The sequence below is a fragment of the Symphodus melops genome (assembly GCF_947650265.1).
Source record: "Symphodus melops genome assembly, chromosome: 2".
Lineage (NCBI taxonomy): Eukaryota > Metazoa > Chordata > Actinopteri > Labriformes > Labridae > Symphodus > Symphodus melops.
Window position 1 is genome coordinate 26,156,189 of NC_136692.1, and position 18,051 is coordinate 26,174,239.

General features: G+C 40.0%; 4 protein-coding genes across 15 annotated transcripts in view; 3 read left to right on the top strand and 1 right to left on the bottom strand.

The window, feature by feature from the left end:
* Window positions 1-400: 400 nt before the first annotated feature.
* Window positions 401-2,238, top strand: LOC306820344 (uromodulin-like; the record flags this gene model as incomplete). Its single annotated transcript, XM_079338163.1, has 4 exons — window positions 401-465; window positions 829-1,611; window positions 1,758-2,145; window positions 2,229-2,238. The coding sequence occupies exons 1-4, from the start codon at window positions 402-404 to the stop codon at window positions 2,236-2,238; spliced, it is 1,245 nt and encodes a 414-aa protein (XP_079194289.1). The 5' UTR covers window position 401.
* A 292-nt stretch (window positions 2,239-2,530) lies between these two features.
* Window positions 2,531-7,540, top strand: LOC306820345 (pancreatic secretory granule membrane major glycoprotein GP2; the record flags this gene model as incomplete). The annotated part of the gene is made up of 7 exons (XM_079338164.1): window positions 2,531-2,731; window positions 3,032-3,180; window positions 4,365-4,607; window positions 4,717-4,876; window positions 4,985-5,060; window positions 6,783-6,880; window positions 7,415-7,540. Exons 1-7 carry the CDS (start codon window positions 2,582-2,584, stop codon window positions 7,538-7,540), a joined length of 1,002 nt encoding a protein of 333 aa, XP_079194290.1. The 5' UTR covers window positions 2,531-2,581.
* Window positions 7,541-10,829: 3,289 nt separating this feature from the next.
* Window positions 10,830-14,652, top strand: LOC306820633 (afadin- and alpha-actinin-binding protein B). Of its 7 annotated transcripts, none has more exons than XM_079338525.1 (13): window positions 10,830-10,917; window positions 11,072-11,128; window positions 11,250-11,359; window positions 11,429-11,497; window positions 11,571-11,688; window positions 11,790-11,868; window positions 12,573-12,693; window positions 13,040-13,196; window positions 13,252-13,373; window positions 13,462-13,623; window positions 13,862-13,970; window positions 14,051-14,237; window positions 14,477-14,652. In XM_079338525.1, the coding sequence occupies exons 2-13, from the start codon at window positions 11,077-11,079 to the stop codon at window positions 14,571-14,573; spliced, it is 1,383 nt and encodes a 460-aa protein (XP_079194651.1). In that variant the 5' UTR covers window positions 10,830-10,917; window positions 11,072-11,076; the 3' UTR covers window positions 14,574-14,652. The 7 variants fall into 7 exon arrangements, with proteins under 7 accessions (XP_079194651.1, XP_079194652.1, XP_079194654.1 ...); XM_079338526.1 differs by having other exon boundaries at window positions 14,066-14,237; XM_079338528.1 differs by having other exon boundaries at window positions 14,069-14,237.
* Window positions 14,653-17,296: 2,644 nt separating this feature from the next.
* LOC306820013 (uncharacterized protein) overlaps window positions 17,297-18,051 on the bottom strand; it is an 88,929-nt gene continuing 88,174 nt past the window's right edge. For all 6 annotated transcript variants that reach the window (XM_079337647.1, XM_079337643.1, XM_079337644.1 and 3 more), the window contains one exon: window positions 17,297-17,490. In XM_079337647.1, coding sequence (XP_079193773.1) covers window positions 17,412-17,490 — 79 coding nt within the window. In that variant the 3' untranslated portion in view covers window positions 17,297-17,411. The remainder of the gene's footprint in view (window positions 17,491-18,051) is intronic.

Below are 18,051 nucleotides of genomic sequence, written 5' to 3' on the forward strand. Positions count from 1 at the left end.
TAACAAGAGGTCTCCATTAAGTTTCAACACTGACCTGAGATTGATTGTGGCACAAAAAGGTATATTGACTCAGGACTTTGTTTGCATGCCAGAACTGATTGATTTGTCTTTGTTTGTCTGACTGTAGTTAAATGAATAAGTAACTCTTGATGTCATACTGCATGTATCAGTGCTTTCATTCACTAATGAAAGCTTCGCATTGTTCTTTGAACACACAAACAGGTGTATAAATTCTCACACTCACTGAAAGATATTCAGCTTCCACTATTCCAGTCCTGGACTCCGCAGTAGCTCCAAGGTTAGCACAGAGACGGGTAGAGTATTGAATGTTATGCATTGCATTGAAAATGTTTTTGCAATCGTGTCTTTTTTTATTTTTCAGACAGTGAATTTGGGCAATAATGACGGTGCCTAGGGGTGTGTTATTACTGCTGCTTTTACAGTTTTTTACTGGAAGAACATCAGGTAAACAGTCTGGTTTCAATTTATCATCAGTAACTGATGATAAAAGTAATTAAACTTGATTAAACTTGTTTTTGTTAGTGTTGCATTTGAGCAACCCAGTGATAATGTCTATAAGCCATTCTTAGCCATTAATTTCTTATGAGTTAGATACTCGACGTAATTTTTCTGCACCAACAGCAGTTCTTATGTTGCCCTTAATTTCAAGCATTTCAAAGAAAGTTTCACATTTGTATGTTTTTCAGATGTGCAATATTTTGTGGTGAGATTTAAGCAGAAAAACTAAGTTACGTCATGTTATAAAGTTACAAAAGCTTTGTAAAATAATAAGTAGCAAACATCAAACTTTTCTTGTACTCTGCACAGGAACGCTTGTCATCAGCTGTGATTCATGTCATGATGAAGCTGCCTGCCATGAGTTGAAAGAAAGAGGCGACACTTTCTCAAGCCAGGCGCTCTCTTGTGTCTGTAATGAAGGTTTTGTAGGTGATGGCCTCATGTGCTACAATAAAAAACTCTGCAGTGACTCTTCTTGCTGTCAGGAAGGTTATCATTGGTCACCAGACATGGGCTGTATGGACACAGACGAGTGCTCTCTAACAGACTCACCATGCAAACCACCTCAGGTTTGCAGAAACACTCCAGGCTCTTTCTTATGCTTTGAGCCTTCCCCCAGCTCCAGATCAGGTCCCTCCTCCCAGTCTGTCCAGTTCAGCTGTGGCTCCACTGTGTGTCCTTCAGGCATGGACTGTATCAGAATTAATGGGACTCTCCAGTGTGCTGACCCCTGCCAGGAGTACACTGAGCTGAATGACGAATGGCGCTCAACGAATAACACATCCACCCAGAACCCACACTGTGATCAAGACGTAAACTGGCAAGGCTGGTATCGGCTGTTTCTGGGACAAACCAGTGCTCATATTCCAGAGAGGTGTGTTGCTCGAAACCGGTGTGGAACCCATGCTCCTCTGTGGATAACAGCCCCTCATCCCACACAGTCAGGTCAGATTGTGAACCGCACTGTGTGTGGGTCCTGGGGCAACTGCTGCCGTTTCCCCTCACAAAGCATCCATGTCAAGCTCTGCTATGGAAACTACTACGTCTACAAACTTGTGCAGCCAAGCGATTGCACGCTTGCATACTGTGCAGGTATTGTTTCACTTGTAACAACCGATTTAAAAGTCTCATTTAATTCAGTTATTTAAAGAATATATTTATTGTCCTGTTGTTCTTAATTCTGATAAAAAACATATTTTAGTTAAACAACAGCATCTCACTGTTTTCATTGTAACCAGAGGTGAACGGAATAGCTCCTGAAGAGTCTTCAACCACACCTGATCCAAGTACAGCGACCTCTGCATCCAATCAGGTGACAGCTGACATCACCTCCACCACAACACCCGACAACAGCTCAGCAGTTGAGGGTGAGGTCCGCCTGGTGAACGGAGGGAACCACTCCTGCTCTGGCAGAGTGGAGATCTTCCACCGTGGACAGTGGGGGACGGTGTGTGATGATAACTGGAACCTACTTAATGCTCAGGTGGTGTGCAGACAGATAGGCTGTGGCAGGGCTCTGTCAGCACTACCAGTTGCCTATTTTGGACAGGGCAGTGGACCCATCTGGATGGATGATGTCTCGTGCACAGGCAACGAATCAAAGCTCAGAGAGTGCAGGCACAATGGGTTTGGATCCCACAACTGTGGACACAATGAAGATGCTGGTGTCATTTGTGAAGGTAAATATAATTGTTATCATCTGTCAAAAGAAGGGCCTGACCGATATAGGATTATTGGAGCTGATACTAATATCAATACTGGGGAGAAAAGAAAATCCAATACAGACATCTTTTTAATCTACAGAGGTAAACAAAGATTTACAAATGTATTTTGTTCATCCCTCAAATGAAGTTATAAAACATGTAAAAGACACTTACACTTTCTGGATTTTGTTAAATGTTTTTAAAATGTGTTCATGGTGACGGTTTAGAGTTTGTGATTTGTTTTTGCAGGATATATATGCATTATAATCTTTAATGTGTTCTCTCGTACTTTTGTACTATTATTTCCAGCCCCTGCACTGCATGATTACCAGCTCCTTTGCAGCCCTGATAAACTTCAAATGGGGCTGGATTTGGCTGATCTGAACTCAGGTTTGAACCCATACTCTGGCAACTTGGCATCTCGCAACTGCTCCTGGGCCAGAGTGCAAAATAACATGGTGTGGTATGACGTAGACGCTGTGGAAGGTGCCTGTGGAAACACTCTGACGGTACACACTAATAATTCATTTCAAAATTTTTTTGGTCATGTTATTTTCCTTAAAATGTACTTTATACATGCTGGTCATGGGAAAAAAATTAAAATTCCTTAAAATATTGATGCTATTGTCCTTCTTCTTTTACCGTTCTTTAAATTAAATCTTAGCTTTTGGTTTGTTGGTTCTCCTGTAGAGAAGTTTGTTTCCCCTCACTGTGTAAAGTCTGGTAATGCTTGTAATGCAGCTGCTCACAGCACTTCAATGAAAGTTTTCATGTACTTTACACTCATTCAATCAACCTTGTTTTTTCAGACCAACCGCACACATGCCATCTACTCCAACACTTTATTTGTCCAGCCCGTTATCAACGGGTCCTTTAACCCTGTGAGCATCCCTTTCTCCTGTGCGTATCCCCTGGAAACAGACACCAGCCTGAATGTGGCCATCAGACCAGTCCTGCCGTAAGTAGCCTCCCTCTTATTGATTGTTACTATGCACCACTAGTGAATCTATCATGTGAGCTGTTTATTACCTGATAATACCGTCCTCCTGAGATCAAATGTTGCATTACCTACTGTATATAACCAGTTGATTATTCTTTGATACACACGTCCTCAATGAGTTCCTTTAGTTGCATGCAGCACAAAGACAATCCACCAGGGGGCCCCGTTACACCTTTGCATGGCACATCAAAAAGAGAGGTTTTCTGTTTTTGCCAAAATGTACACTACATTTACAATTTAAAGAAAATAAGGCAAAGAAAACAATATGTTACTGTGATACAACAAGAATCATTTTAATATTTTAAGTTTTGTGATTTATTTTGTACCTAAAGTAGTCTTTTGACTATAAAGAGTCACAAATCACCAGACCGCTTCATTCAGCTGTAGACCTCTGTTTATAAGTATGAAGTGCTGCGGATCATTTCAAATCTCGACATTTGAGTGCAAAGCAATAACATCTGGAATAGTGCCCTCTACAGATTTATACCTGGCTACTGCAAGTGCATTTAAAAAAAAATTTTTAGCTGTTAGTAGCCTACTTGGGGAATTTGCTATCAGCAACAACGTTGTGCTGATTCGATCAAAAAGTCAGTGACATCACATTTTTTATTCAAATTCTAGAGTGTTAATTGTCATAGCAATATTAAACCAAGATAGATCAGCAGGTAGTTTATTCCATAAAGCTGCTCCAAGGTGACTAAATGCACCTTCACGAGATTTGTTATTGACTTTATATTCAGCTGACCCATACCTGCTGATCTGAGGGATCTTATTGGACTGTAGTGAGTGAGTAGGTCAGAGAGATATTGAGGTGCCATTCCATGTAATGTTTTGTGAACCAGAAGTAATACTGTGAATTCAATTCTGTAGTGAATTGGAAGCCAATGAAGGTTTTTTAGGATTGGTGTTGTGTGTTCAATTTTCTTTGTCCCACTTTGCACTCTGGCTGCTGCGTTTTGGATGAATTTAAGTTTTTTTGTTGATTAATAGTTCGTCCATTCTTCAGGGACACTTTTTATTTTTACTGCGTGTTGCCTGTTAACTACAAAGAAATATCTGTGGTATTCTGAAGTCATTAAAATTGTACAAGAGAAGATTTGTAATTTTAAATCAATTCAAACATAAGCCTATTTTATTTACAGGTCATCAGGGGGCATTTCAGGATCTGGTGCCAAACCCAGGGCCACCATGTCTCTTTTCCGTAACTCCGCCTTCACTGAGACTTACCCAGCTGGAGGGGTCAACATGCCACTGGGTTCACCTTTGTACGTGGGTGTTTCTGTAACAAAGAGAGAGTTCAGATTCGTTGTTGTCCTGGAGGAATGCTACGCCTCTCATTCACCTGATCCTCACTATTACCAGAAATACTATCTCATCCAGAACAAGTGAGTGTCCCTCTTCTCTTCAGAATCAGGAAATTGTTTGTGGAGTATAACTGAAAGAACAAAAAGTGAGATGTAGTGAGATGGTGAGCTGTTTCGTTCTCTCTGCCAGGTGTCCCACCGATGCCCGACAGGTGTCTGTGATTGAGAGCGGCAGGTCTTTGCGTGCTCGTTTCTCTGCGCTTCTCTTCCTGATGGAGGATGATTATAGACCCATTTATCTTCACTGCAACATCAGCCTGTGTGACCGAACGAGATTTCCCTGTGTCCCAGTAAGTCAAACAGTTCACTTCATCATTGAGTTGTTCATCCATAATAACTGCTGCTTAAAACAATGGATATTGATAATATCTGCTCTTTCTATCCTCTCCACCATGTAGTCCTGTCAAAGGAGGACATCTCGTTCTGTTTCCAGCTCTGAGGCCGCAGGCAGCGTCACCGTTGGACCAATTACTTGTGAGTAAAAATATGATTTAGTTTGAGGGATGATGTTGCAACACAAAGAACTGTGTAAGTAACATGTCTGTGTTTTGCTTTATCTCTTTACTAATCTTTAGGGGACAAGTGAGCTGGTTACACCAACACATCACATGATGTGATATTATCTAAAACTATTCTTCTATCCACAAGACATATAAAAATATATATTTTTTAAAATGTCTGAACCTTTTACGATCAAATCTTTTCAAACTCAATTCTTGAACTCATTCCTCTGTCTGCTCTGATTCCTCTGGCCTTTGTAATGATTGTGATGATTTGGTGCAGACACGATTTGAATGTTTTATTATATGTAATTTTAAATGTTTTTTCATCATGTTTTGAATTACATTTCTCATGGACCATGCATTTAGTTTGAAAGTTAATTATTATTAAACTAATGACAGAGTTATGTGTAAACTGTAGTCTTCATATTGAAGTAAGCAGGTGGTATAAATAAACTGATTGCTGAATATGGCAGACTTAACCTTTACAAATCCTGTACATCTGTGAATGGAGATGTATTTTATATACAGAGATTAAATATTAGAAAAAGATGTTCTTTTTTTTTTTACATAATGTTTGTTTTGAATTCTTGGAACTTTTAATAACAAAAAAAATTATTCATTATTAATTAAATACGTATGTGCTCAAACTTACGATAAATAAACATTTCTCCACCTGTGTTTTTCTTCACTTAGTACTTGAGACTGTTTTTTTTCTCATACTTGTTGAGAGTTCCCATGTGATCTTTCTTCTGTTCACTATGAATTTAATCTTGAAATAATGAAAAAATAATCAAAATGTGAGCATGTTATCTGTGGGCAATATGAATTGTAATAAAACACCAGTTGGATTATATTGTGCAGAAACAACATAATGGCCAGTTTAAGTTATAATAGGGCCAAAGATTGGGGATCCCCCACTTTAATCTTCAACAACAAAATATGTGCTGAATTGTTCCCAGCAGTCTTCCTGCTGGCCTGGATCCAATATTACACTTCATTTAGATGCAGTAAATCACAGCAGAAAGAATTTATTAAACTGAATAATTTGTATATAAACAATATGACAGTGGCAGAGGTGCTTCTTTGTCAACAGGCATGGCAGACAACTGCTTGGGGCCCCATACAGTAGGGGGCTCATAAAACCACAGCAGTGGCCCAAACACCAATAATGCATGCAATACTGATGTGAAAACAAGTCAATCAAGAAAAATGAAGAGGAATTATTGGTCAATCGGAGAGAAAAAATAAACAGTAAAAAAGGAGAGTAAGTGTTGGGACAATGGCAGACATTATGATGATAAGTGCGGATTGTAGGCCCCCCAATTGTGTTTTTCCAGGGGCCCCTACAGACTCTCGAATCGCCTCTTGATAGCACTGTGAATCAAATGAGTTGTAAGACAAACTGTGTGTTGTGGTTGTTTACCCTCCAGTTGAAGGTCGAGGTATACTACTACTGCTCTGCTCTCGAGGAAACTCACAATAATGGTCAGTGCAAGTAGGGGGGCGGGCTTTCGCTTCACCTTTTGATTGACTGGCCAATGACCCAATAGAATAGCTTGCTCGCATATAGTGGGCGGGGCATCAAGTGACCAACGTTCCCAGTCGGGTTCAGGGTTTGGAGCTGTCAGGGTTAATTTCCTCCCAGCGGTGGCCGTTCATATTAAGTAGCTCTCAACTTTTCCTCCGTCGACAGACGTCGCCATGTCCAACAATAATGCAAGCAACAATTTAATCATCGCTCAAAGGGCCGTGAAGCAGCTCCGGCTGGAGGCGAGTATCCGGAGGATCAAGGTACGAACCCCCGCAATACTAACACACAAACACGGAAGACCGAGCGGACCTGCTGTTGAATGGCGGAGACAGAAATATTGCAAAAATGACACAAACTGAGCTCTTACATCACAGGCTCAACAAAGTGACACATAGGCCTACTTTTGTTTCTAATGAACGATAGTTACTAAGCAAATGTTTCCTTCCGTGTCTAAATGGCTGTCACTACTTTTAGGCTATGTTGTCTGTTTTGGAAAGCGTCACAGGTTTAAAATGACAAAATGTAGTTTAAAGTGAACTGTTAAACCTCTTTGTGTTAGTTTGTGAAGCTCACAGGTGGTCAGCCTTGTGCTGTTTCTTTTCATAAAGTCACGTAGCAAACGCCTCCGTTTGTTTACTGCACCGCTGTTTGCAAACTGTATGCAAAATAAAGTGCCATGTAGAGTAGCCTGGTTTGGCTGCAAGCCACTTACCAAAGCTTTCTATGATGTGACAGGCTTTATATTTCCTCTCTCTTACAAAAACATAATCTTCTTCTTATGCTTGGCTTTGCAGGTGTCCCAGGCGGCTGCCGAGCTGAGAAACTTCTGTCTTCAAAATGCCTCTAAGGACCCTCTCCTGGTGGGAGTCCCCTCCAGTGATAATCCCTTTAGACCCCCCAAGTCCTGCTCCCTCTTCTAAAGGTGGGCCTGATTCTCTCCCCTCTGAGTTATAACTTTAGGACCTTTTATTCACAATTCCATCTACTAAATCCAGGCAGGGGCTACAGTGCAAATGCGATGCGGAGATGGGGTCTTTTATTTGAAATGACACAACTAATTTTATCATAAAATGACCCATACATTTCTTCCAGGTGTTGAGATTTCTTATTTTGGTTCAGATTGCCCGCTAAAAACAATAGATAAACGTGAGAAAAGCAGCAAATCTTTTAAGTGGCAATTAAAAAACAAAAACAATTCCTCTATTTGCTAAAAAAAGTACAAAAAGTTAATATGAACATCATTGCAGATTCATTGTCTTCCAGAAAAATGATTTATCAATTGCATTACATTTGCCTTCTTCATGCCAACTTTATTTTATTTGTGGAACCATCCTAATTTTTTAAAGGAGGTGATCACACATCCTACTATCTTATGAAGTCAGTGCATAGGACATAAAATTACCATGATGAAATATTCTGATCCAGTACCTTCATCTATTAGTTTTTTTTTTGTATTTATTTTTTTTTATACTAATCACCATTCTGATCTAACGTGATAGATCTTCGCTAGCAGCTTGGTACATTTTATGAGGATTTTTTTGGCAAGCCGATATTAGCAAATCCAGTGACTTATTGTATCGGCTTCTTTTATGCGCCATCGCCGATACAATTACCAATTTATCATGTAGTACAGACTGTCTTTGTAACGGCTCTGCTCTTTTTCACCAGCAGAGGGCGCTATATGGATTACAATAAACATTATCGCTCCAGAGTGTCAAGTGCTGATGCACGGACATGCGCAGTTACTTTCCTTTTGAGTGACCATCTTGTCTATGTTATATTGTTTATTTTTTCCACAAGTGTTTGATAACTGCATTTGAGGGGGTCAACCCAATAAATCTTTGTATATCTCTACAGATTGAATATAGATGGAAGAAAGTTATCGGCCGATAAACTGATATCAGATTTTTTTCCCCCCTCTCTAATATCTTTATCAGTATCAGACCCAAGAGTCTGATATTGGTCGGACCCTAGTTATTTGTTCATCTTTGCTCAAAAGACACAAATCTAATTTAGGTAATTACGCCCTGCGATTGACTGGCAAACAGTCCAGGGTGTAACTCTGCCTCTCATGCAATGACAGCTGGGATTAGCTCCAGAAAACCCTGGGAATTAGCTGTAATGATATTGGAGGAATACAAAATATTATATACAGTATAAAGGAAATAATTTTGTCATCTAGTGGAAAATTTTGGATGAATAACTTGTTTCAAATTAACATGATTACTGTACAAACCATTACAGGATTGATTATTTATGTGATCGCCAATTAAGTCTGTTTTATTTTCTGTTTACAGCAGAGAGACCCATGGAGGATCTCTGAAATTATCTGTCGATGACTTTCTCCACTCCCACTCGAAGTTGATGGGGATTGACCAGCTGCTCCTCTTGGGAAAATGCAAACGGGGACTGATGGGTTTGGGGGAGGGAACTTTTCCACTTATTTACCAAAATTAATGGTATAGTAACTACAATCTGTTACACTAATGCAGGGCCAAACTCTACATGTTAGAAAACAAAAATATTATGACACTAGCTTGACTAATGATTAAGCCTTTCTGAGTTCATCCACTACTTTACATGTCAGGATTCGATTTACTGCACTCATAGTGTCCGTCTCCAGGCAGTAAAACTCAGCCGTTGTGATTGGCGGCTGAATAAAAATTCCTCTCATGTTGTGTTGCAGATGGAGAAACTCATACATTAATTTAAACCAGGTGCTGTTAATGAATAGGAACACATTGTATTCTTTATGAACTGCATTTCATATTGTGGCCAAATGACGTAATGTTAGCTGTTGTGTCTTTAACTATTCATGCTAAAAGTGTTACTGCTATTTGGAGGTACAACAAGCGGTACAAAGTTAAAACCCTGTCAGCGTAGTTATGTGACTGTCTGATGACCTTTACCCATGTCTTCTTCTGTAGATATTTAACAGCCTTAAGACTGATTTTAATTAACTTTATTTACTATACTATAAAGGCTCTGATGAGTTTTGAACTGGTTACGAAATAGAATTAAATGAATGTTGATGCCTTTTTTATGACCCACAAAAGCAAACAAGACCACCAGTGACAACACTGACCACATCTATTTAATTATTTTAATGCCTGAAACTACTGCCACAGGGATTTCTCAATATACTGCACTCGAAACAAAACAGCCTGTTTCAAGTTTTTCAGGGTAAACATCCACAGTGAGTGATGCATTTAATAGTTGACATAAAGGAGGATGATATTTTTGTCTGAACATTTGACTAACACAAAAAGATCAGTATGAAAGATCAAGAGACACAATTCTGTCCAGAGTGGGGAGCCAAAATTGACAGACCAAAAGTTCTTCACAGGAGCTTTAATGTATAAAAGAAATGTCATGGGCTTAAACTATGTGAGAAATGAAACCCGGTAGTAAATTAATATTTATTTAGTATCATATATATACACACAACGCCAAATAGCACACTTTCCAATATCATTTAACAAATCCAGATATTTCTGAATGAATCATGCTGCAGTGTCTTGTTACATTCATTGTTCTCAATGCTCGACTCAGATTCTAATCAACTAAACCTTTTATGAGTCAGCCTGCATTGTTCCTACCTTTGCTACTGTTGGCAACCTTTAAGAAATTAAATACTTATTTTGGACACTGAAGAATTGTTTGTGATTTTTCACTATGAATTGAACTCTTTGATTTGTCTTTTAAAATTAATAAACATGTATTTCAGTCTGACTGTATGACTTAAAAAACAAAGGGGTACAAGAAGGTGTTTACATAGAGGTAAAACTGAGTAAACATTGGTGTTTGACATTCAGTAAGGTTACAGGATGATTCATAAGATTCTCTGATATTGGTTGGAAATGCTGGTACCGTCTAACATGCTTTTTTAACAGATTAAACCACGCTTATATCTAGGCTACTTAAAGGTGTCAGCACATGCTGACATGAATGTGAGATTAATTCATTGTAACCCTCCACAGAAGATTTAAAAACTGCTGAGCTGGACATTATAATGCTGAGTATGTTTGTCTGGTTGTGTCTCTGTCGAGCTCTTTTCTTTCCCACATTCAAAATGACCCAAGGTGAAACACATCTATGACAATCACCTTTGAATACAACACTAGGGAAAAGATACAAGGTACACATAAAGGAAAAAATAGGATATGTAAAGGCCTATGTCTTGCGACGTACTAAAAAAAAAGTCTGAAAAAAAAAATGGCTTCGCAGTAATTAACGGAAGTGAAATCACCTGCAAATAAAAGAGGCAGGATCTATTTAAGGAAGTCTTCCTGGTCAGGTAAGAATCTTGAAACATGAGCTCACAGTTTGTTAATCTACAGTTGTTTGTCATTTTGAGTGCAAAAATAAAATAATTGCTCAAAATGTGTTGAACGTGTTTTAAACCTGCTGTGCACACTGGTGAAGTTTATATGTGATTTGTGAATCTATAGCACACATGGCGTCCAAGTCTGGCCAGAGGAGAGTACAAAGACGTTCTGAGTGCTCAGGTATTAATGTTATTTACATATATACTTAGTACATATATATTTAAACAAACATCCAGTAACGTCCCATTGACGTATTCCTGTTTTATTTGCCTTCCTTCTTCCTGTCTCTCGTATCCATCAGACACTCAGAAGCTCTGTGATCAGAATCCCAACCCTGTGAATGCTCTCTCTGTCAGCGCCCCCTGGTGGACAGTGAAGGAGGAGTACAGGGAGCAAGATCACTCAGACAGAGTGGGTTACATTTCGATGAATTGAACTTGTTTTCAATTCTGATGGGAAAATAAGACTTCTTTGTTTTAGGAGCAACTAAAAGAGATGGACGAGCACGTGGCCAGGCTTCAGGACATGCTGAAATATGAACGAGCCAAAGTATTTGAATCTAATTTCAAAGATTGTTTATAATGCTTCTGCCTGTGAAAATCACCTTTCTTCTTCGCTCCAGTGTTCTCGTCTGCAGCTGCGGTGTAACCAGCAGGAGGCAGATCTGAGGCGTAAAGAGCAGCTCAGCAACAGACTGAAGGAGAGGCTGTCACAGCTGCCTGACAAACACAAGGGACCATGTGAAACTCAGAATAAGTCTCAAAACATTTTAAAAATGTGCACTTACTTGCACCATTTTTCTTTTAACTAACTTTGCACTTTGTATTACGTTTTCATCCAGCCTTAGAGGTGTTGAACTACCTACCTGGAAGGCGAGGAAAAAGAGAAGATCCAATGAAAGCATTCAGGTCTACTGCAAAGTAAGTTTTTATTCAAATTACCTTCCTATGGAAAACCTGAAGTCCTGCAGGAGATCATCATTGTGTGAAAACCATAGACTGTAAATAACAGGTACAGTCTATGGTGGAAACACTGTTATGGTGTGTTGTGTGAATATGTTTGTTGTTATGTTGAGGTTGTTCTACTTTCGTGCTCTGTGTAAATATGGATTTTGGCTCCATCACAGCATTTATGATAGCAACAGAAGCCTATTAAATCTCCACGTATTTATAGGCTGCTGAGATCACCTAAACACATGACCCAGTTTTTAGGTCTGGACTATGAGAGAGAGAGAGAGATTATAGATAGATGAAGCTATGATGAGCTAGCAAACCAGTAGATAATGAGCTGCAAATTGATGTCATCAAAAAAGTGTCTTATATTAAATGTGAGGTTTTCCCAGACATATCACATGGATATTTGGTGCTTTAACCAAGAAAAGCAATCATAATTTAAAAACATACAAGTCTGTGTAAAACTAAAGTAAAAGTATTCATACAATTTATGGTAACAAATGACTTAACAATTTGTAATAATTGAAATTAGTGGCAAATGAAATAGTGATCACTCCTACAGTCGCATTCATTGTGCGCACTAAATTAAAATGAAAGCATCTTATGGGACGTTATTTTATGGGCTCCATAGCTCTCTGATTATATCATAATCGAATTTCTCTGTCTTGCAGACAAGAAGAAAGTACTCTGCGTCTGATGCTTGAGCGCAGAGAAGCAGAGCTGAGAGAGGCGATGAAGCTGCGCCACAGCCTCACCACTTTATTGCATGGACTCAGAGTGGACATGGAGCATGTGGGTGAAAGAAGCTGTAGCTGTTCCAGAGCTTTCAATGGTTGGAAATGAACTTCCTCAGCAGAGAAAGCTGCATAGTTGGATTAAGAAGTAGAAGCAACTTATTCCATGAATACTGACTGGAACTACTAATACTATACAGTTTAATCCATTTTATACACTAATTCTTGGATCTGCAGCCACTTGTGAAGTGCTCACACTTCCAATCTACCAAGGAAGACCATAAACCTCTCAAAGCATGAGAAAAGCTAAAACGATGCATGAATGAGCTTTGAATCCTAAAGTTGTAATAATGAATCAAAGTAAAGAATTCAGTATAAACACCAGGTTTAATTTGTTTTGTTAGACCTTGTCAGAAGTGGTGAGCTTTCAGGACGATGCTCAAAGACATGAAGACATGAAGCTGGATCAGGCTGAGGTAGCACTTGGGGATCATGTGACTGGAGGTGTGGTTCAGAGTTGGAGGCAGGTGCAGAGGAGACTGTTTGACATTATGCCTGAAGGTAAACATCCAGGAAGAACAATCTAGTCTGCCGTATCAAAGAAAATAATCTGTAGGATCTCTTGACTGTGTAGGCCACTGTGGTGTTGGTACCGACCATGACAAGCTCCTGGCTCAGTTAGAAACTGAACTGAAGGAGAGTCAGCAGCTTGTTCGATTTCAACAGCAGCTTCTCCAGGTCTGTTTTCTTTTGTCATGAACAGACACATAAAACATTTTCCAATGTGAACTTTTGCTCAGATGTTTATTTATTTTTTTGTCTTCAGGACAGCCTTGCTTCTCCCGTTCCGTCTGAACTGGCTGATTCCTACTATTTGGAAGAGTGGGAACGTCTTCAGATGCACTGGGCAGAGCTCAATCATCAGAGGAAGACTTTTGAGAGGGAGCGGCAGTCCTTCACTGATGCTGCCATCCGACTTAGCCATGAGGTAAAGTAATAAGGGATAATTGCTTGTTTTTTCTTCAACAATTTTATCTCATGCTGTAGCACCACATAAAAAATCATCACAGAAAATACAGTAATAAGAAAATTAAGACACAGCTGGGGAGTCAAAATGCACCTTTTCCAAATGTCAAATCTACAATTAACAGTAGTTTCTTCATACACGCAGCACGCTGACTTAAAAAGCTGTGTAATATTGCTTTAATGTCACAATGTTTCTCCAGCGGCGTGAGTTTGAGCATCAGGAGGCCTCTCTCCTGGAGCAGCAGTATCTGTGCAACTCGCCTGTGTTTAATAAAGGAGCACACAACAGGAGAGACTGCTCTTCTCTAGGTTAGTATGCAGTGAAACTGAAACTGAAAAAAAAATATTTTCCAGTCGTAAAATAACTAGATTACAAAAGTTACTTTAAGTTTTGCACGTGACAGCAGATTTCTCAGGTTTGGGGCCCAACAGCGTATCTGGCTGTCTTCCAATAAGTCCTTCCTCCAGCCAGTCTGGGGCCGCAGCTTGTTCTGGATTAAACCAAAGAGCAGTCAGAGTTCAGACTCCCAGCACTCCTGAGCTCTACTCTGCCCTCAGTCTGTCATACAGCTGCAGGTTAGTCAGCTCTGCTTTAAGAATATTAGCAGCATATACAATATACATAACATATACTAAGTGGTGTGTTTTCTCTAACCCAGTTTAGCCCAGCTGACAGTTAAATGTTTATTTAAGTCTTTTAACAGATTAAAATCAGTTTAAAAAACTCTGCTTGCACCTCAATGATATTAACGATATTAATGATTATTATTATCACTATTGGACTTGCCATTTCTCATTGCTGTCTTCTTTTATAGATCCGCAGAGACTGATCAGCAGTCTGACATATTGGACGGCAGAGCAGACAGGACGTTTCACACAACACAGGCTTCAAACTTGGACTGGTCATTTTAGCATAGTCTGGATAAAGGCTTTGAATTAAAAACAAACTTTAGGTTTCTCTTGAATATAATAAAGACTGATTTTATTTGTGGCTTATTTGTCATTATTTAAAAACCAGCCGAAGATTCAATGTTTGTAGTTGTTCACCTACCGAGGCAGAGGGGGAATGAAGCGCCAGAGAGGAAAATGACCACTGGATTTAAAGGGATACTTCACCCATTTGCATGAAGCTGTGTATCATTAGAAACATGGTAGTAGTGTTGAATGGTCGTGAATCCAGCCCTCATTTTGCCCTGAGATGAGAAAAATATGTTTCTTTGTCTGGAAGTTTTCTTCATGTGATGCAATATAACGCTTTTTGCATCACATGAAGAAAACTTTCTTAGCATCAGCAGTGTGTTCCCACGGCTAAGTTCCCAGTTGTCTAAGATTTCTTTTTTCTCCAAAATTGGGCCTTTTTTATGCCCCTTTCTCCCTATTTGGTAGCTAATTACACCCAACCCTAACAATTGACCTAACTCTATTTCTTGTAATGATTGTGATTGCAACGATTTCTGCTGATGCTGATCTAAATGAAAGGACACATTCATTCATTTAAAGTGCTTCCAAAAATGTTGTGGGAGGATTAAATTGAAGAGCACAAAATTTGAAAATGTCCTTGAAATGTGGGAACATAGGTTGTTGGGTTTTTTTTTAAATAAATGAAAATCATAGAAATAATGGGAACTGTGGGAACATGGGGCCTAATTTTGAGTAAACTCTTAGAAATATGGGAGTCATTGGGCTGTGAGAACACGCGGCTGACCAGTGTTCTTGCGTGAACGGTACCATGACAAAGCACTCTTCCAACAGTGCCAGGACCAAGTGTACCGGGGCACTCACACTAGTCAAACGCACTGGACTCTGAACGGACCGCTTAGTGTTAATGCGACTCAAAACTAAATGTGTGCGTCTTTTTAGAGTGCAGACATTTTTGTTTTGCATAAGGGAGCAGATATCACAATTAAATTGGTTTGATTGCAGGAAATGAAAGCGCTTTAGTGACTTGCATGCGGGGTGCATGCTGTGATGTGATTGGTCACTGGCACGCTGAGGCGGGTACCTCTGATCACCACTTGTACTCAATTACCAATCAAAACGGCGTCACGGATTCTAGCGCTGTGATTTTACTGTACACTGTGTAGCTTTTAGTAGTTGCAGAAGTCTGGTTGACAAGACCAACATATTAATCTGAGAATAATCTAAAATGAATTGCATGGTTTTGGGACTTTTTCGTGACTTGCAGTGCTGTATGGAGTCGGACAACCAAAGTTTCCAGCCTTGGAGGGACTACATAGGACTGTCGGACACAATGAAAGAGATCTTGAGACGCAACAGCGACTCTGAGTCCCCGCGGCCAACCCCGAAAACTCCGCTGTCTGAAACGGATGGTCTGTGCGATGCGCTCCTGTCTGTGCGCATAAACGCAGTTAGCCAAAGTGGGGACCTTTGCGCAAACCCTGCACCAGACCTCCACGCCAAACTTTCAGTAACAGGCTCCCCGGCTCACAAGCGTTCACCTGAGGGGTTTTGGTATCCCCCAGACTCCTTTCGGTCTAATGCACCAGATGCTTTGGCTTTGAAGCTTGTGCCTAGAGAGACGGGTTCCTTTTGCCGTGGCCCTAAAGACCGCAAAACGCCTGCTCGTTTCAAAACACCGGATCCATCGGCGCTACCACCCGCACCTGAACGCAGGATTTGCAGCTTCTGCAAGCAAAACGGGGAGTCTGAGCTGGTGTACGGATCGCACTTGTTAAAAAACCAGGCTGGAGAAGTTTTGTGTCCTTACCTGCGACAGTATGTGTGTCCACTGTGCGGAGCCACAGGAGCCAGAGCTCACACCAAGCGGTTCTGTCCGAAGGTGGATAGCGCGTACAGCTCTGTGTACGCCAAATCCAGACGCTGAACCAACAAGTGACTGAAGCAATCAGACACAGCTGGAAGAATCCGTCAGTGTGGTTTTGTTTATGTTGTGTTTTGGTTTGATTTTCATTTGCATGCTTTGGCACGTTTGCTGTGTTTGGCCTTGTACCGCGCGGATTGGAGTCCTCTCCCAGCTGCTCTGTTTGTCGGTCTTGTCTTCTCTCTCAGCGTCCGTGTGCTTGGATTTGTACTTTAAAAAAACGACTGCCAGATATGTTTGGGAGGAGGTAAAAAATAATGTATGTTTGTTTTATATATTTTTAACACGTGGTCGTCTGATGTCCAGTTTCACAACTTCTGTCCATGCATTGAAGGATATTTAACACAATCAACCCTTTATTAGACAGTCAGCATTAACACAGCATGTCCCTTTTATATGACCATGTCAGCAATTACCTTTTTAAATGAGTGATTGTTCTTGTTCTTACGTGTGAAAACCTGTTCTTGAGGCATGTTATTTTATTTTGAATATTGTGCATGTGGCACTTTATGCCTATTAAACGAGTCTGACTTTGTGAAAAAAGAATGGTGTGAATATTCTTACTTTCAAGAAACTATAAATGTCCACAAAAACAACCATATCTGTATACTATTGTCATTATTTTACATCCTCTGACTTTATTAAAGCAGCCATGTTGAGCAGCTTAGTTAACCTTAATGACATCTTGTTATTGTGGAATAATACTCAGATCACTGACTTAATAAATATCACCTGGCTTTATTTCAGAGGAACCACATCAACTAATCAAATATCATAACACATCAAATATCTTTTCAAGAGAACATGCCAGCCGTCAGTGACAGAAGTAGTATGAACATACATATGAAATTAAATCTTACAATGGCACCAAAAATGTACCAACTCTTGCGTGGAGTTGAAGCACATCCTCAACGTGTGCAGCTCCTTGAACTCTTAGTGCAGCGTCGAAGGCTCTCCAGCTGTCTGTGGGTGTTCATCACCTTTCGACTGGAGAAAAATAAAGGTAATGACCACTTTGACGGAAAAGTACTCTTGCGTTTAACACATTGGGTGGATGATGCCAAGTTGAAGATGTAAAAGGACAGAAAAATGTGTTTAAAACAATATCCCATAGTCTGCATAAAACATGGATGTAGTCTTAGTGACGTCACCCAGAGATTTCTAAAGCTGAATTTAAGCCTGACTATGGCGGCTGCCATATTGGAAATGTAATCTCCACCAAATTTATGGGTGTGCATGGGACTTCCTGGTCCTTTGGAGCCAGCCTTAAGCGAACACTCACAGAGGCTGCCGCGTTTACAATCCCCATAATCTGATAACCGACAGTATCTAAAAGTACTCAAGCTTCGATAAAATCTACAGAACTTCAGTCCTATTTTTAACCGAAAACGACTACCAGTGAAAGAAATGCTGAGGTCCAGCCAGGTTTGCCAATAGGGAAGCTCTCTCAAGTCTGTTTGGTGTTACAGTTTAGTCTCCCTTTAAACAGAGAGCAGAGGAGGTAACACAAGCGGTTTTCACAACAAGTTGTTTTTCTGACAATATCCA

Coding starts and splice junctions, on each gene's coding strand:
- LOC306820633 (XM_079338525.1), top strand. CDS start 11,077: ATGGCGTCCAAGTCTGGCCAGAGGAGAGTACAAAGACGTTCTGAGTGC. Junction 13,197..13,251: donor GTTTGACATTATGCCTGAAG/GTAAACATCCAG, acceptor AATAATCTGTAG/GATCTCTTGACTGTGTAGGC. Junction 13,624..13,861: donor CCATCCGACTTAGCCATGAG/GTAAAGTAATAA, acceptor ATGTTTCTCCAG/CGGCGTGAGTTTGAGCATCA.